The sequence below is a fragment of the Pongo abelii genome, chromosome 5, assembly GCF_028885655.2.
Source record: "Pongo abelii isolate AG06213 chromosome 5, NHGRI_mPonAbe1-v2.0_pri, whole genome shotgun sequence".
Classification (NCBI taxonomy): Eukaryota; Metazoa; Chordata; class Mammalia; order Primates; family Hominidae; genus Pongo; species Pongo abelii.
This window is the reverse complement of record NC_071990.2, coordinates 109468389-109487087: the sequence shown is the minus strand read 5'-3', so window position 1 is coordinate 109487087 and position 18699 is coordinate 109468389. Positions and strand designations below refer to the sequence as shown.

The 18699-nt window shown below is 35.9% G+C and overlaps 1 protein-coding gene, 1 non-coding gene and 1 pseudogene across 4 annotated transcripts in view; 1 reads left to right on the top strand and 2 right to left on the bottom strand.

Annotated features, from left to right (window-relative positions):
- The window catches only part of AFG1L (AFG1 like ATPase), a 242231-nt gene that overhangs the window by 126604 nt on the left and 96928 nt on the right, over window positions 1-18699 (bottom strand). For all 3 annotated transcript variants that reach the window (XM_054557955.2, XM_054557953.2, XM_024248591.3), the window contains exon 7: window positions 4304-4362. In XM_054557955.2, the coding sequence (XP_054413930.2) occupies window positions 4304-4362 (59 nt within the window). The remainder of the gene's footprint in view (window positions 1-4303; window positions 4363-18699) is intronic.
- LOC129060021 (mitochondrial import receptor subunit TOM5 homolog) overlaps window positions 267-18699 on the top strand; it is a 35007-nt pseudogene continuing 16574 nt past the window's right edge.
- On the bottom strand, window positions 14369-14473 carry LOC112133965 (U6 spliceosomal RNA). Its single transcript, XR_002915563.1, has one exon. It is a non-coding gene; the product is annotated as a U6 spliceosomal RNA (small nuclear RNA).

Genomic DNA, 18699 nt, shown 5'->3' with positions numbered 1-18699 from the left:
GGAAATGCAAATCAAAACCATAATAAGATATCACTTCACACCCACTGGGATGGTTATTATCAAAAAAAAAAAAAAGGAAAAAGAAAAGTGTTGGGGAAAATGCAGAGAAACTGGAATGCTTGTGTATTGCTGATGGGAACGTAATATGGTACAGCTGCTATGGAAAACAGTATGGTAGTTCCTCAAGAAATTAAACATACAATTACCATAAGATGTAGCAATTTCAGTTCTGGGTATGTACACAAACGAATTGAAAGCAGGGACTCAAACCGATATTTGTACACAAATGTTCAAAGCAGAATATTCATAATAGCTGAAAGGTAGAAACAACCCAAATGCCCATTGGCAGGTGAACGGATAAACAAAATGTGGCATATCCTTACAATGGAATATTATTATGCCATAAAAAGGATTAGAATTCTGACACATGTTACAAACATAAACCTTAGAGACACTGTGCTAAGTGAAATAAGCCAGAAAGAAAAAGACAAATATTAGGTAATTCCACTTAAATGAAGTATCTAGAAAAGACAAATTCACAGAGGCAGACAGCAGAATGGTGGTAAGCAGGGTTGGGAAAGGGGGACAATGGGTGGTTATCATTTAGTGAGTACAGAGTTTCAGTTTCATAAGATGAAAAATTCTGGAGATGAATCATGGTGGTGCTTGTACAACAATGTGAATGCACTTAAGGCCACTGAACTGTACACTTAAAAATCATTAAAATAGGGCAGGTGTGGTGACTCTTGCCTTTAATCCCAACACTTTGGGAGGTGGAGGCAGGCAAATCACTTGAGCCCTGGAGTTTGAGACCAGCCTGGGAAACATAGTGAAACCCTGTCTCTACAAAAAATACAAAAGTTAGCTGGGCATGGTGGAATACGCCTATAGTCCCAGCTACTCAGGAGGCTGGGGCAGGAGGATCGCCTGAGCCTGGGGAGGTTGAGGCTGCAGTAAGCTATGATTGTGCCACTGCACTCCAGCCTGGGCAACACCGTGAGACCCTGTCTCAAAATGTATTAAAATAGTAATTTTTGTTATGTATATTTTCCACAATAAAAAATTTGGTTAAAATGTTAAGATTCAAAGTCTCATGACAAATTATGAAAATGTCAGTTTCCATTGTAAATCACTTATACCAAAAATCAGGAAGACCTCAAACTGAATGTAAAGAAATGGCAACATCAAGACGGCAGAGACGTTAGAATTATCTGATAAAGATTTTAAAGCAGTCATGATAACAATGTTTCAACAGACGGTTACAAATACACTTGAAAAGAAGGAGCAATGCTACTCAATAATATTTAAAATCTCCATTCACAAGCAGTATTCAACTACTGTAAATCTGGCCAGGTGCGGTGGCTAACACCTGTACTCCCAGCACTTTGGGAGGCCAAGGCGGGCAGATCACTTGAGGTAAGGAGTTTGAGACCAGCCTGGCCAACATGGTGAAACCCCATCTCTACTAAAAATACAAAAATTAGCCTGGTGTGGTGGTGTGCACTTGTAGTCCCAGCTACTCAGGAGGCTAAGGCAGGAAAATTGCTTGAACCTGGGAGGCAGAGGTTGCAGTGAACCAATATTGTACCACTGCACTCTAGCCTGGGTGACAGAGCAAGACTCTGTCTCAAAATAAATAAATAAATAAATAAATAAAATAATTATTATAAATCTGTATGCAACTTATAACACAGCCTCCAAATATGTAAGGCAAATGACAGAATTACAAGAAAAATAGACAAATTCACAATTATAGTGAAAGATGCATCCCCTGAGTCTCTCAGTAATTGATAGGAAAAAAATATGAGAATAAAGATTTGAACAGCATAATTAACAAACCTACACAATAATACAAAACAACTGAAGAGTACTATTTTGAAGAAATATTTTAAAGAAAATATTTACAAAAATTGTCCACATGTTGGGCCATAAAGCAGGCTTTACTAAGAGCTTATATACGTTTTTGTTATTTTTCAATATCCCAAGCAACAAACCACAAGCTTCTGTGGTGAATTACAAACTTGTAACTACTTGGTTTATAGAGAAGAACTTTTTTAAAATGAATTTTACAATATACTTTTTCCTCAACAAATTTCTATCTTGTTTATAATAATTTCTTTTTATTAAACTAAGAGTCTCAATTTGTTTTAAGATTGACTTTTGCTATACCTTTCTCTCAGCTAGGCCAGAATGAAAAGTAACACTAGCATCTGTGAAGAGGCAAAATGTCACTTAAGTTAATATTAAACTACCTTTCCTTACAAAAGAAACTTTATATGCCCAAACAGAAAAGCTTCAGAGAAACCAGCTCTAGTTTTCATTTCATTGATGTTTTGTCATATATGAAAATTCTCTTGAATAAATTAGACATTTTAGACCTTTTCTCATCTAATCTGGTATTTAGTTTCCTGGGAAGTTCAGTCCATTCAACTTTAAATTGTATATTATATCTCTCAGTTCATGTTCACTTTCAAATTGTTACTATTCATTTTGCCTATTAATACTGCTATTATATATTGAAGTATGACTAATTACTGGCCAAAGAAAACAACAAGAAAATATTCGGAGGAAAAAAAAAAAAGTACAGCTACAAAGTTATTCCCTCAGAACCCCTTAACTTGTTTCTTTCTGAGACTTCTCTTTTTATATTTTGTGTATTTTATGCTATATGAAGACACTATTTTTAGCACCTGTTTTTCCTAGCTTCCTCTTTATATTTTGGTATCTGTGTATACCATATTACTTTGGATTCCTAGCATGGAGAAAACGTTGCAAGTCTATGTTCTCCCTAAATGCAAAGCGTGAATATAAAGGGAAAAAAATTACTAACAGCATAAATCTTCCAAAAGTACTTTTCCTACATCTATAAATATCTCCGAGAAATTAAAATCCTTGGGAACCTAAAATTGGTCAAGGAAACAGATGTTTGAATTCTCCTAAGTATAGCATAGGGAATAAAGTTTGGCACCAACAATAATTCCAACCAAAGTACACGTCAAAAAGATTGTCTGATTATGCCTTTAGAATGTCTGAAGGTAAAATATTTTAACCCTTCTTGGGTAAGAATTTTTAAGGTTTCAATTTTTAAAAAATTCTTTATCCTTTCTTCAGATTTGTTGATGTGCATGGGGAGAAAGTATTTATCTAAAATTATGGGAATTATATTTTGGCAAATTTTGCTTTCTCTTATAGGGATTTTTAAATATATTTTACATCCTCAACTAGGTTATAAATAATGTGCCAGAAAAACAGCTTAGTTCATAATTCTATTATCCATTATGCCTAATGCAACACATTGTACATAGTAGGTTCTCAATAAATATTGGCAGAATGTGAAATCATTAAATAATCATGTAAAATATTACTTAAAATTAATAGTAAAAAAGGAGGCTATTTTATTCTTAATCATATTGTAATGAAGACTATTTTAAACTCTATGCAGTGATGATATGCACAAATATTTAAACTATTTATGTGCCTCAACTTGACATAATTTCATAACTTGATGGCAATCACATTTAAATATATTAGAATATTTTTGTAATAATGCTATTCTAGAATAGCAACTTTAATAGCTAAGAAAACATGTTAATAATGGCCATTAACCTGAAGGAAACAGGGAACATTAAACATTTTTTTCAGAAATAAATGTATAAGTTTAAATATTCCACTATAATATTTATGAGCATACCTCAATTTAAAATTTATAAAATGCAAACTATTCAATGTTTCAGTTAGAGAATAATTTAGACTATATTTTGCAATTTTTTCAGTGTACACATGGATGAGTACTATATCAAAAGATTCTTTTCTCCTTTAGTGTCTTTGACTATTACTATCTAGAGAAGAGGTTTTGCCATGTTGCCCTGGGTAGTCTCTTTTTTTTTTTTTTTCCGAGACGGCATCTTGCCCTGTCACCCAGGCTGGAGTGCAGTGGCGTGATCTCGGCTCACTGCAACCTCTGCCTCCAGGGTTCAAATGATTCTCCTGCCTCAGCCTCCCCAGTAGCTGGGATTACAGGTGCTTGCCACCACACCCAGCTAATTTTTGTATCTTTAATAGAGACAGGGTTTCACCACGTTGGTCAGGCTGGTCTTGAACTCCTGACCTTGTGATCCGCCCACCTTGGCTTCCCAAAGTGCTGGGATTAAAGGCATGAGCCACCATGCCTGGCCCCTGACTATTACTATCTAAATGCCAAAATAAATTCTGCTTGAATGCCAAGACCAAGACAATCCTACCAAAGCCCTTGATTATCAATAAGTATGATCTTAGTAAACACAAATAAATGATTTGTTTTTACCTTCAAGACTGCTATGAATGGTACAAAGTTAGCTCTTTGGAGTCCATTTTTATAGAGATCTGAAAGAAAAAAATGATATTAGTTTTTTACTTAGCCTAAATCATGATGTTAATTTATCGTTTAGCCTCGCAAATAAAGCTTTGTACTGATTTTAAAAAAAGATAAAGGAGCAAAAAGAGAAAAAGACCAAAACTGATTTCTCTTTGGGTCCTACACACGTTTTATTATAATTTTAATAAAAGAAAAAAAATAACAGCCACAGAAAGAAGATGAAAAGGTATTCAATCAAATTAGCTTTAAACTGTAATAAAAGGCAATAAAAGAATTTGGAAGGTATCGCTTCCAAAATTCAAAATCAATAACCCAATATGAGAAGATTAGATATGTAAAAGCATTTAATACATGAATATATAGAATTCTACTATGAAAAAAAAATTCTCTCCTTTTCTCAATCTATAACAAAAATTCTTAGTAAAGAACTTGGACGGGCTCAGTAGCTCATGCCTGTAATCCTAGCACTTTGGGGAGGCCACTTGAGGTCAGGAGTTCGAGATCAGCCTGGCCAACATGGTGAAACCCCAACTCTACTAAAAATAAAAAAATACAAAAATTAGCCAGGCATGGTGTTGGGAACTGTAAGCCCAACTACTCAGAGGGTGAGGGAAGAGAATCGCTTGAACCAGGGAGGTGGAAGTTACAGTTAGCCAAGATCACACCACTGCACTTCAGCCTGGGTGACAGAGCAAAACTGTCTCAAAAAAAAAAAAAGAAGAATTAAACATTGTGTAATAAGATTAGCCTTTTTAGAAAATACATCAATAGAATTGCTCATGTATTTGCATTATATATATTTGCATTATATATAAATATATAATATATTTTATTATATATAAATATATAATATATTTTATTATATATAAATATATAATATATTTTATTATATATAAATATATAATATATTTTATTATATATAAATATATAATATATTTTATTATATATAAATATATAATATATTTTATTATATATAAATATATAATATATTTTATTATATATAAATATATAATATATTTTATTATATATAAATATATAATATATTTTATTATATATAAATATATAATATATTTTATTATATATAAATATATATAATATATTTTATTATATATATATAATATATTTTATTATATATAAATATATAATATATTTTATTATATATAAATATATATAATATATTTTATTATATATAAATATATATAATATATTTTATTATATATAAATATGTATAATATATTTTATTATATATAAATATGTATAATATATTTTATTATATATAAGTATGTATAATATATTTTATTATATATAAGTATGTATAATATATTTTATTATATATAAGTATGTATAATATATTTTATTATATATAAATATGTATAATATATTTTATTATATATAAATATGTATAATATAATTTGCATTATATGTAAATATATATTTATATAGATAATTATAATAATTTTATAATTATTATAATTATAAATATATAATATATAAATTATAATTTATATAAATTATATATAAATATATAAATTGTAATATATATTATATATTATAATAATAAATATATATATTTATATATATAATGCAAATTATATTATATATTTGATATCAAGGTTTTAAAAAGTCACTTTAAATGAAATTGCCTAAAAATTAAAACTCCATTCTTTGAAGGACAAAAACCATATAATAATTTCAATTGATGCCGAAAAATTATCTGATAAAGCTCAATATCCCTTCATAATAAAAACCCTCAGAAAACTAGGTATAGAAATAACAGACCTCAACATAATAAAAACTATATATGACAGACCCACAGCTAGTATCATACGAAATGGGGGAAAACTGAAAGCCTTTTCTCTTAGATCTGGAACATGACAAACTATGCCCACTTTCACCATTGTTATTCAACATAGTGCTAGATGTCTGAGCTAAAGCAATCAGATGATAAAGAAATAAAGGGCTTCCAAATTGGAAAGGAAAAGGAAACAGTCAAATTATCCTTGTTTGCAGGTGATACGAGCTTTTATATTTGGAAAAACCTAAAGATTCCACAAGAGGGCTGGGCACAGTGGCTCACACCTGTAATCCTAGCACTTTGGGAGGCCGAGCCAGGTGGATCCCTTGAGTCCAGGAGTTCAGGACCAGCCTGAGCAACATGGCAAAATCCCATCTCTACAAAAAATACAAAAATTAGCCAGGCGTGGTGGCATGTGCCTGTAGTCCCAGCTACTCAGGAAGTTGAGGTGGAAGGATCACTTGAGCCTGGGAGGCAGAGGCTGCAGTGGGCCAAGATCTTGCCACTGCACTCCAGCCTGGGAAACACAAGTGAGACCTTATCTCAAAAAAAAAAAAAAAAAGAGAGAGACAGAAGGTCTTGCCACTGCACTCCAGCCTGGGAAACACAAGTGAGACCTTATCTCAAAAAAAAAAAAAAAGAGAGAGAGAGAGATACTTCCACACCCCACCCCAGCCTATACTTCCAGTCCCACCCCCAGTAGCTGGGACTATAGGCACACAACACCATGCCCAGTATTAAAAAAAAAAAAAAAAAAGGAAAACTACTAGAACTGATAAACAAATTCAGTAAAGTTGCAGAACACAAAATCAACATAACAAAAATCAGTAGCATTTATATATGCCAGCAGTAAACAATATGAAAAACAAATTTAAAAAGTAATCCCATTTACAACAGTAACAAATAAAATCAAATACCTAGGAATTAACCAAAGAAGTGAAAGATGGCCGGGCACTGTGGCACACGCCTGTAATCCTAGCACTTTGGGAGGCCGAGGCAGGCAGATCACGAGGTCAAGAGACCGAGATCATCCTGGCCAACATGGTGAAACCCTGTCTCTACAAAAACTACAAAAATTAGCGGGGTGTGGTGGCACGCACCTGTAGTCCCAGCTACTCAGGAGGCTGAGGCAGGGAAATCGCTTGAACCCGGGAGGCGGAGGTTGCAGTGAGTTGAGATTATGCCACTGCACTCCAGCCTGGCAACAGTGTGAGACTCTGTCTCAAAACAAACAAACAAACAAAAGAAGTGACAGATCTTTGCAATAGAAACCATAAAACATTGATGAAAGAAATTAAAGAGGGCACAAACACAAAAATGGAAAGCTATTCCGTATTCATGGATTGGAAGAATCAATATTGTTAAAATGCTCATACTATCCAAAGCAATCTACAGATTCAACGCAATCCCCACCAAAATCACAATGCCATTCTTCACAGAAATAGAAAAAGCAATCCTAAAATTTATATGGAATCAGAAAAGATCCAAAATAGCCAATGCTCTCCTGAGCGAAAATAACAAAACTGCAGAAATCACAATACCTGACTTCACACTATACTACAAAGCTATAGACAAAAACAGCATGGTACTGGCACAAAAACAGACACATAGACCAACAGAACAAAATAGAGAACCCGGAAACAAATCCACCTACCTACAGTGAACACATTTTTGACAAAGGTACCAAGAACACACATTGGGGAAAAGACCATCTCTTCATTAAACAGTGCTGGAAAAACTGGATATCCATATGCAGAAGAATGAGACTAGACCCCTATCTCACCTTATAGAAAAATAAAATAAAAATAAAGACTTAAATCTAAGACCTCAAATTATGAAACTACCGTAAGAAAACATTGGGGAAACTCTCCAGGACATTGGTCTGAGCAAAAATTTCTTGAGTCATACTTCACAAGCACAGACAACCAAAGCAAAAATGAACAAATGGGATCACATCAAGCTAAAAAGCTTCTACACAGCAAAGGAAACAGCGGCAAAGTGAAGAGACAACCCACAGAATGGGAGAAAATATTTGCAAACTACTCATCTGACAAGGGATTAATAACCAGAATATATAAGAAGCTCAAACAACTCTATAGGGAAAAAATCTAATAAATCTGATTAAAAGATGGGCAAAAGATTTGAATAAACATTTCTTAAAAGAAGACATACAAATAGCAAACAGGCATACAAAAAAGTGCTCGACATCATTGATCATAAGAGAAATGCAAATCAAAACTACAATGAAGTATCATCTCACCCCAGTTAAAATGGCTTTTATCCAGAGAGGGAATAACAAACACTGCTGAGGACGCAGAGAAAAGGGAACCCTCAATACTCTATTGGTGGGAATGTAAATTAGTACAGCCACTATGGAGATCAGTTTGCAGGTTCCTCAAAACACTAAAAAAAGAGCTACTACATGATTCAGCAATCTCACTGCTGGGTATATATCCAAAAGAAAGGAAATCAGTACATCAAAGGTATATCAGTACACTCATGTTTGTTACAGCACTGTTCACAATAACCAAGATTTTGAAGCAACCTAAGTGTCCATCAACAGATGAATGGATAAAGAAAATGTGTTATTTATACACAGTGGAGTACTATTCTGCCATAAAAAAGAATGGAACTTGCAACAACATGGATGGAACTGGAGGTCATTGGGTTAAGTGAAATGAGCCAGGCACAGAAAGACAAACATTGCATATTCTCACTTATTTGTAGGATCTGAAAGTCAAAACAATTAAACTCACAGAGAATAGAAGGATGGTCACCAGAGGCTGGGACGGGTAGTGGGGGATGGGGGAAGGTGAGGATGGATAATGGGTACAAAAAAAAAAAAAATAGAAAGAATAAAAAAGGCGGAGCGTCATGGCTCATGCCTGTAATCCCAGCACTTTGGGAGGCCGAGGTGGGCGGATCACTTGAGGTCAAGAGTTTGAGACCAGCCTGGCCAATATGGTGAAATCCCGTCTCTACTAAAAATACAAAAATCAGCCAGGGCTCACGCCTATAATCCCAGCACTTTGGGAGGCCAAGGTGGGTGGATCACCTGAGGTCAGGAGTTTGAGACCAGCCTGGCCAACATAGTGAAATCCTGTCTCTACTAAAAATACAAAAATCAGCCAGGTGTGGTGGCACACGTCTGTTATCCCAGCTACTTGGGAGACTAAGGCAGGAGAATCGCTTGAACCCAGAAGGTGGAGATTGCAAAAAAAAATTAGCCAGGCATGGTGGTGTGCACCTGTAATCCCAGCTACTCAGGAGGCTGAGGCAGGAGAATTGCTTGAACCTGGGAGGCAGAGGTTGCAGTGAGCTGAGACCACGCCACTGCCCTCCAGCCTGGGCAACAGAGCAAGACTTCGTCTCAAAAAACAAACGAAAACAAAAAAGAATGAATGAAAAAGGCCTAGTATTTGACAGCACAATAGAATTATTATAGTTCAATAATAATTTAATTGTACATTTAAAATAACTAATAGAGTATAATGGATTGATTGTAATATAATCCTTGAGAGGATGGTATATCCAATTTTCCATGATGTGAATATTACCAAATAATCTCACACCTGTATCAAAATATCTCACATACCTCATAAAGATATACACCTACTACGGCCTGGGTGCAGTGGCTCAAGCCTGTAATCCCAGCACTTTGGGAGGCTGAGGCAGGTGGATCATTTGAGGTCAGGAGTTCAAGACCAGCCTGGCCAACATGGTGAAAGCCCATCTCAACTAAAAATACAAAAATTAGCTGGGGGTGGTGGTGAGTACCTGTAATCCCAGTTACTTAGGAGGCTGAGGCAGGAGAATAGCTTGAACCCGGGAGGTGGAGGTTGCAGTGAGCCAAGATTGCACCACTGCACTCCAGCCTGGGCGAAAAGAGTGAGACTCTGCCTCAAACAAAACAAAACAAAACAAAACAAAACAAAACAAAGATATACACCCACTATGTATCCACAGAAAATTTTAAAACTATTTCTTAAAAACTCTTAATAAGCTGTAAATATAATGCAATTATATCATAAACAGGCAGTATTTATTGCCTTAGGAAGATGTTTTTCAATATACGTAACTGTCACAGTGTATGTATATTTACACACACATACACGTAAACATACGTATTGTCAAGAACAAACAAATGAAAAGGGACAAGTTTTAAGCTCTGCATATTTTTCTTAAAAAAATGGAGGTTGAAATTTTATTTCATATAAACATTCCTTTTAAAAGTCATTCTATAGGTTGGGCATGGTGGCTCATGCCTGTAATCTCAGCACTTTGAGAGGCCAAGTCAGGAGGATCGTTTGAGCCCAGGAGTTCGAGATCAGCCTGGGCAACATAGGGAAACCCCATCTCTACAAAAAAACAAAACAAAACAAAACAAAAAAGACACCTAGCCCAGTGTGGTGGCACACACCTGTGGGCCCAACTACTTGGAAGGGTGAGGTAGGAGGATTGCTTGAACCCTGTATGTCGAGGTGGCAGTGAGCTGGATAGCGCCACTGCTCTCCAGCCTGGGTGACCAGCCTGGGTGACAGAGCAAGACTCCATTCTCTCTCTCTCTCTCTCTCTCTCTCCCACTCTCTCTCTCTCTCTCTCTTTCCCTCCCTCCCTCCCTCCCTCTCTACCTCCCTCCCTCCATCCCTCAAGGTCATTCTATAAAATTATGAGATTTTTTAAATTTTATGAAAATAGATACAGTAGTAGACCCAGCACGTTGGCTCACATTTGTAAATTCCAGCACTTTAGGAAGCCAAGGCGGGTGGATTGTTTGAGCCCGGGAGTTTGAGACCAGCCTGGGCAACATGGTGAAACTCTGTCTGTATAAAAAATAGAAAAATTAGCCTGGAGTGCTGGTACATGCCTGTAGCTTCAGCTACTCAGGATGATGAGGTGGGAGGCTCACCTGAACCTGAGAGGTTGAGACTGCAGTGAGTCATGATAGTGCCACTGCACTCCAGCCTGGGTGCAGAGTGAAACACTGTCTCAAAAAAAAAGAAAAAAGGAATAGTAAAAAATTTTCAATAATAAAAAACACAAATTAGATTATGTGTCTCAATTTTTTTTAAAAGTATGGCATTATGGGATTTTTTCCATATTTCCTTGTTTAGAGAAAATTCGATAACTATGATAGACTTCAAATGCCACATATGCTTATGGAAATAAAATATAGTCATTAGGAAACATTTATTCTCTTTAGAAAAGATTCATCATAACATCATTATAGTAAGCAAAGTATTTGCATAAGCTCTTTGGGTAATTAAAGACTACAGGTTTCAATTTGGTTATATTTAAAAATTTTATTTAGGAATATCATAAAAGGTAAAATAATGCTGGCCAGGCTATTTAGATTTCAAGATTCAAAATGAGATTTTTTTCTTCCCTATAATAAATACCTCTAATGAGTAAAAGGATTAAAATGCAGGAAATGGGTTTAATGTTAAATATTTTCAGTCTTTCCTAATTGCCAAGTTGCTGAGGAAGGTGGATAAAAACATTGGTGTATGTTAAGAGTTGATAGCCATGATTGTGGGAAGTGATAAAAATGGAAAATCCGACAATTTTTAAAACATACTCGATGTTTACAGCAGCTTTGTTCATAAATAAGCTAAAAATTTCAGCTTTATTTGGGATAGCCAAACACATGAATAAATCTAAATATCCGTCATCAGGGGAACGGATAAACAAATTGTGCCATATCTGTACAATGAAATACTACTCAGCAATAAAAAGGATAGACTATTCATACACATAGCAAAATAGATGAATCTCAAAATAAGTATGCAGAGTAAAAGGAGCCAGACCAAAAAAATGAGTACATACTATGTGATTCCATTTATATAAAACTCTAGAAAATGCAAACAAATCTATAGCAACAGAAAGCTAATCAGTAGCTGCTTGGGGAAGGGACGACAGGTTTGGTAGTGACAGATGAAAAAAACGGCAAGGCCGGGCATGGTGGCTCATGCATGCCTATAATTCCATCACTTTGGGAGGCCAAGGCAGGTGGATCACCTGAGGTCAGGAGTTCAAGACCAGCCTGACCAACATGGTGAAACCTCATCTCTACTAAAAAAAACAAAATTAGCCAGGTGTGGTAGCACATGCCTGTAATCCCAGCTACTTGGGAGGCTGAGGCAGGGAAATCACTTGAACTCAGGAGGCAAAGGTTGCAGTGAGCCAAGACTGCACCATTGCCCTCCAGTCTGGGCAATAGAGTGAGACTCTGGAAAGAAAGGAGAGGAGAGGGGAGGGGAGGGGAGGGGAGGGGAGGGGAGGAGAGGAGAGAGAGAAAGGAAAGAAAAGAGAGAAAGAGAAAAGGAAGGAAAGGAAAGGAGCAGGGAGGGAGGGAGGGGAAGCGGAAGGGGAAAGACAGAGAGACAGAAAGAAAGAAGAAGAAAAAGAGAGAAAAGAGCAAGATGAAACTTTTTGGGGTGATGGAAATGTTCACTCTATTAGTTGTGGCAATGGTCTCATGAAGGTATACATACGTCAGTATTTTAAAAACTGTATCCTTTAACTATGTGCAGTCTATTATATGTCAACTCTATTTCAATAAGCCCTTTAAAAATTTTATTGGGAAAAAAGCCATACATATCGTTAGTGATTATTAAAGAGCACAATGTTATCGAATTAAAACTAAGATACTACTCTAATGAAAGTTCATCTACGTTAAGGTAACACTTTGGTCCTACTTGTAGAATAACATCTTTTTTATGGATGTATAAGGCTCTGAGATGTAGTTTAACAAGCATGCACCTTTTAGTTCATTAATGACAATGAGAGATGTAAAGGCCCACTTGTAATATTCTTGATTAAAAGATTTCCACTCATCAACAAAGTTAAAGTAGAATACCAATGCCTTTAAGTCTTAGAGACTTAATTTTTTAAAGGATGAACTTTTTAAAAAATCAGCCTTTACAAGGATATATCATCCAAAACTATATGCTCTGAGAAGTGTATTCTAAACAGAATTCTAAACAGAAATCATTTGGCTTAAGAACCTTTAGGTTTTTATAGAACACAAGTGAAAATGGACCATACACATTAAATTGAAGAGTTTTTTGTAATTCAAATATCATGCTAATTATCAATGCAATAATCCATCTCTTGAAATGTTATTTAGCCACCAAAATTTTTAATATTAGCTGTTTAATATTATTTTTCTTAGACATAAAGATTTCATAATACATTTATATCAACATTTGTCATTACTAAATACTATTTTAAAATTCAGGAGTTCTTGACTATGATTCCTTCATGATCTCTAAACAGAGTGAAATGAGCACTTGGTCATATAAAACAGAATACTAGAATTACGGGACATTCATTTTGTAAAAAATGGTATAAGTACCTCTAAATTCTCAACAGTGAATAGCTATAATACCTACAGATGAAACACAAGCAAAGAGGATTTTTAAAGTAATTACAAGTACCTAAATAAATATTTTGGAGATGCACATGGATACGCAGATCTTTTCCTTAAAAATCCAAGTGTCAAACCAAGAAGCTGAATAATGCTTATTTATATATATACATATCAATTTAGAGTAAGAAAAACTTTTAAAACATGTCATTAAAGGAGGTTTCCTATAAATTATCGCACAATAATTTTATGGTTTCATGGAACCAATTTGATTTATCCTTCTAGGAGATTCTTATTGTATTACAGACTAAAAGAAAAGACTACTTATAGACTATTTAAGCAGCTGTTGCTGAAATAGCTTCTTTTAAAAGAACTAAAGTTCAAACAACATTTTACTAAATCTGTAGATAGTACAGCTCATTAAATGTTCCCATTTGATAGTATCTTATAGCTTGATATTCAATTCAACACACATTGATGAATTCTACTATGTCTTTACTGAAACAAGTGCTGAAGACAACAGATAAATAAAAAGAGGAACCAAAATTTACAGAATACCTACTAGAAGCTACACAATTTGCCAGGCACTGTATACAAATCATAATAAGTAAGACCCAAGTCTAAACACGAAATTCATTTATGTTCCATATGTAACTTATATACATCACCTAAAAGTAATTTTATACAATATTTTTAATAATTTTGTGCATGAAACAAAGACTGTGTACATTTAATGATCAGAAACCGAAGGTATCACTATCTCTGCCACCCATGAGGACAATCTGTGGTTGTTAAGCATCGCCATCATTCCTGTCTTTATATGCTACCAATAAGCAATCATTTTCTTTTTTAAAAAATTTTACATCTTTTAAATAAAACTTATCCTTGTGCAGAGGCCACGCTAATCTTCTCTGTATCATTCCAATTTTAATATATGTGCTTCCAAAGCAAGCACGGCAATCATTTTCTTATACTTATTCACATATAAGTATTCAACAGGAAAAAATATGACGTATCATTAATACAATAAAAAATAATGTGTTCATGGTAAGTAAGCAGCATGGTAGCATCATCAGAACACCTACACTGGTTGCAAACAACATTAACAATGGCAGGCTTTCAGTCTCTACCTACAATGTTGAGCCTCGTACTCTACGCTGTATTTTTATTATTATTTTTTTTTAGGTGAGAAAAGACATGAAGCAGTTGAGGGACAAAGAAATGCATCCTCTAGAAACGCATTCTGTTGGATGGCTTTTTAAAATGTTTCATCCAAAAAATTCCAGAAGATAACATCAAAAAAACCCTTCTAGACATTGGCTTAGACAAAGACTTCATGACCAAGAAACCAAAAGCTTATGCAATAAAAACAAAGATAAATAGGTGGGACTTAACTAAAGAGCTTCTGCACAGCAAAAGGAACAGTCAGCAGAGTAAACAGACAACCCACAGAGTGGGAGAAAATCTTCACAATTTATACATCTGACAAAGGACTGATATCCAGAATCTACAAGGAACTCAAACAAGTTGGCAAGAAAAAAATAAATAATCCCATCAAAAAGTGGGCTAAGGACATGAATAGACAATTCTCAAAAGAAGATACACAAATGGCCAACAAACATATGAAAAAATGCTCAACATCACTAATGGTCAGGGAAATGCAAATCAAAACCACAATGCAATACCACCTTACTCCTGCAAGAATGGGCATAATCAAAAAATCAAAAAATAATAGATGTTGGTGTGGATGCGGTAAAAAAGGAACACTTTTACACTGCTGGTGGGAATGTAAACTAGTATAACCACTAATGTGAAGATTCCTTAAAGAATTAACAGTAGAAATTCCATTTGATCCAGCAATCCCACTCTTAGGTATCTACCTCCCACTCTTGGATATCTACCCAGAGGAAAAGAGGTCATTATACAAAAAAGATACCTGCACACGCATGTTTATAGCAGCACAATTCGCAATTGCAAAAATACAGAACCAGCCCAAATGCCCATCAATCAACAAATGGATAAAGAAATTGTGGTGTGATGGGGGTTCCAAGATGGCCGAATAGGAACAGCTCCAGTCTACAGCTCCCAGCGTGTGCGACGCAGAAGACGGGTGATTTCTGCATTTCCAACTGAGCTTTGAAGAGAGTAGTGGTTCTCCCAGTACAGAGTTTGAAATCTGAGAAAGGACAGACTGCCTCCTCAGGTGGGTCCCTGACCCAGTAGCAGCCTAACTGGGAGGCACCCCCCAGTAGGGGCAGACTGACGCCTCACACAGCGGGTACCCCTCTGAGATGAAGCTTCCAGAGGAATGATCATGCAGCAACATTTGCTGTTCAGCAATATTCGCTGTTCTGCAGCCTCCGCTGCTGATACCCAGGCAAACAGGGTCTGAAGTGGACGTCCAGCAAACTCCAACAGACCTGCAGCTGAGGGTCCTGACTGTTAGAAGGAAAACTAACAGACAGAAATGACATCCACACCAAAACCCCATCTGTAAGTCACCATCATCAAAGACCAAAGGTAGATAGAACCACAAAGATGGGGAAATAACAGAGCAGAAAAGCTGAAAATTCTGAAAACCAGAGCACCTCTCCCCCTCCAAAGGAACGCAGCTCCTTGCCAGCAACGGAATAAAGCTGGACGGAGAATGACTTTGACAAGTTGAGAGAAGAAGGCTTCAGATGATCAAACTTCCCCGAGCTAAAGGAGGAAGTTCGAACCCAATGCAAAGAAGCTAAAAACCTTGAAAAAAGATTAGACGAATGGCTAACTAGAATAACCAGTGTAGAGAAGACCTAAAACGACCTGATGGAGCTGAAAACCATGGCACGAGAACTATGTGACGAATGCACAAGCTTCAGTAGCCAATTCGATCAACTGGAAGAAAGGATATCAGTGATGAAGATGAAATGAATGAAATGAAGTGAGAAGAGAAGTTTAGAGAAAAAAGAGTAAAAAGAAATGAACAAAGCTTCCAAGAAATATGGGAATATGTGAAAACACCAAATCTACGTCTGACTGGTGTACCTGAAAGTGAAAGGGAGAATGGAACCAAGTTGGAAAACACTCTGCAGGATATTATCCAGGAGAACTTCCCCAACCTAGCGAGGAAGGCCAACATTCAAATTCAGGAAATACAGAGAACGCCACAAAGATACTCCTCGAGAAGAGCAACTCCAAGAAACGTAATTGTCAGATTCACCAAAGTTGAAATGAAGGAAAAAATGTTAAGGGCAGCCAGAGAGAAAGGTCGGGTTACCCACAAAGGGAAGCCCATCAGACTAACAGCGGATCTCTCTGCAGAAATTCTACAAGCCAGAGGAGAGTGGGGGCCAATATTCAACATTCTTAAAGGAAAGAATTTTCAACCCAGAATTTCATATCCAGCCAAACTAAGCTTCATAAGTGAAGGAGAAATAAAATCCTTTACAGACAAGCAAATGCTGAAAGATTTTGTTACCACCAGGCCTGCCCTACAAGAGCTCCTGAAGGAAGCACTAAACATGGAAAGGAACAACTGGTACCAGCCACTGCAAAAACATGCCAAATTGTAAAGATCATCAATGCTAGGAAGAAACTGCATCAACTAACGAGCAAAATAACCAGCTAACATCATAACGACAGGATCAAATTCACACATAACAATATTAACCTTAAATGTAAATGGGCTAAATGCTCCAATTAAAAGACACAGACTGGCAAACTGGATAGTCAAGACCCATCAGTGTGCTGTATTCAGGAGACCCATCTCAGGTGCAGAGACACACATGGGCTCAAAATAAAGGGATGGAGGAAGATCTACCAAACAAATGGAAAACAAAAAAAAAGCAGTGGTTGCAATCCTAGTCTCTGATAAAACAGACTTTAAACCAACAAAGATCAAAAGAGACCAAGAAGGCCATTACATAATGGTAAAGGGATCAATTCAACAAGAAGAGCTAACTGTCTTAAATATATATGCACCCAATACAGAAGCACCCAGATTCATAAAGCAAGGCCTTAGAGACCTACAAAGAGACTTAGACTCCCACACAATAATAATGGGAGACTCTAACACCCCACTGTCAACATTAGACCGATCAACAAGACAGAAAGTTAACAAGGATATCCAGGAATTGAACTCAGCTCTGCACCAAGCAGACCTAATAGACATCTACAGAACTCTCCACCCCCAATCAACAGAATATACATTCTTCTCAGCACCACATCACACTTATTCCAAAATTGACCACATAGTTGGAAGTAAAGCACTCCTCAGCAAATGTCAAAGAACAGAAATTATAACAAACTGTCTCTCAGACCACAGTGCAATCAAACTAGAACTCAGGATTAAGAAACTCACTCAAAACCGCTCAACTACATGGAAACTGAATAACCTGCTCCTGAATGACTACTGGGTAAATAATGAAATGAAGGCAGAAATAAAGATGTTCTTCGAAACCAACGAGAACAAAAACACAACATACCAGAATCTCTGGGACACATTCAAAGCAGTGTGTAGAGGGAAATTTATAGCACTAAATGCCCACAAGAGAAAGTAGGGAAGATCTAAAATTGACACCCTAACATCACAATTAAAAGAACTAGAAAAGCAAGAGCAAACACATTCAAAAGCTAGCAGAAGGCAAGAAATAACTAAGATCAAACTGAAGGAAATAGAGACACAAAAAACCCTTCAAAAAAATTAATTAATCCAGGAGCTGGTTTTTTGAAAAGATAAACAAAATTGATAGACTGCTAGCAAGACTAATAAAGAAGAAAACAGAGAAGAATCAAATAGACGCAATAAAAAATGATAAAGGGGGTATCACCACCGATCCCACAGAAATACAAACTACCATCAGAGAATACTATAAACACCTCTACGCAAATAAACTAGAAAATCTAGAAGAAATGGATAAATTCCTCGACACATACATCCTCCCAAGACTAAACCAGGAAGAAGTTGAATCTCTGAATAGACCAATAACAGGCTCTGAAATTGAGGCAATAATCAATAGCTTACCAACCAAAAAAAGTCCAGTACCAGATGGATTCACAGCCGAATTCTACCAGAGGTACAAAGAGGAGCTGGTACCATTCCTTCTGAAACTATTCCACTCAATAGAAAAAGAGGGAATCCTCCCTAACTCATTTTATGAGGCCAGCATCATCCTGATACCAAAGCCTGGCAGAGACACA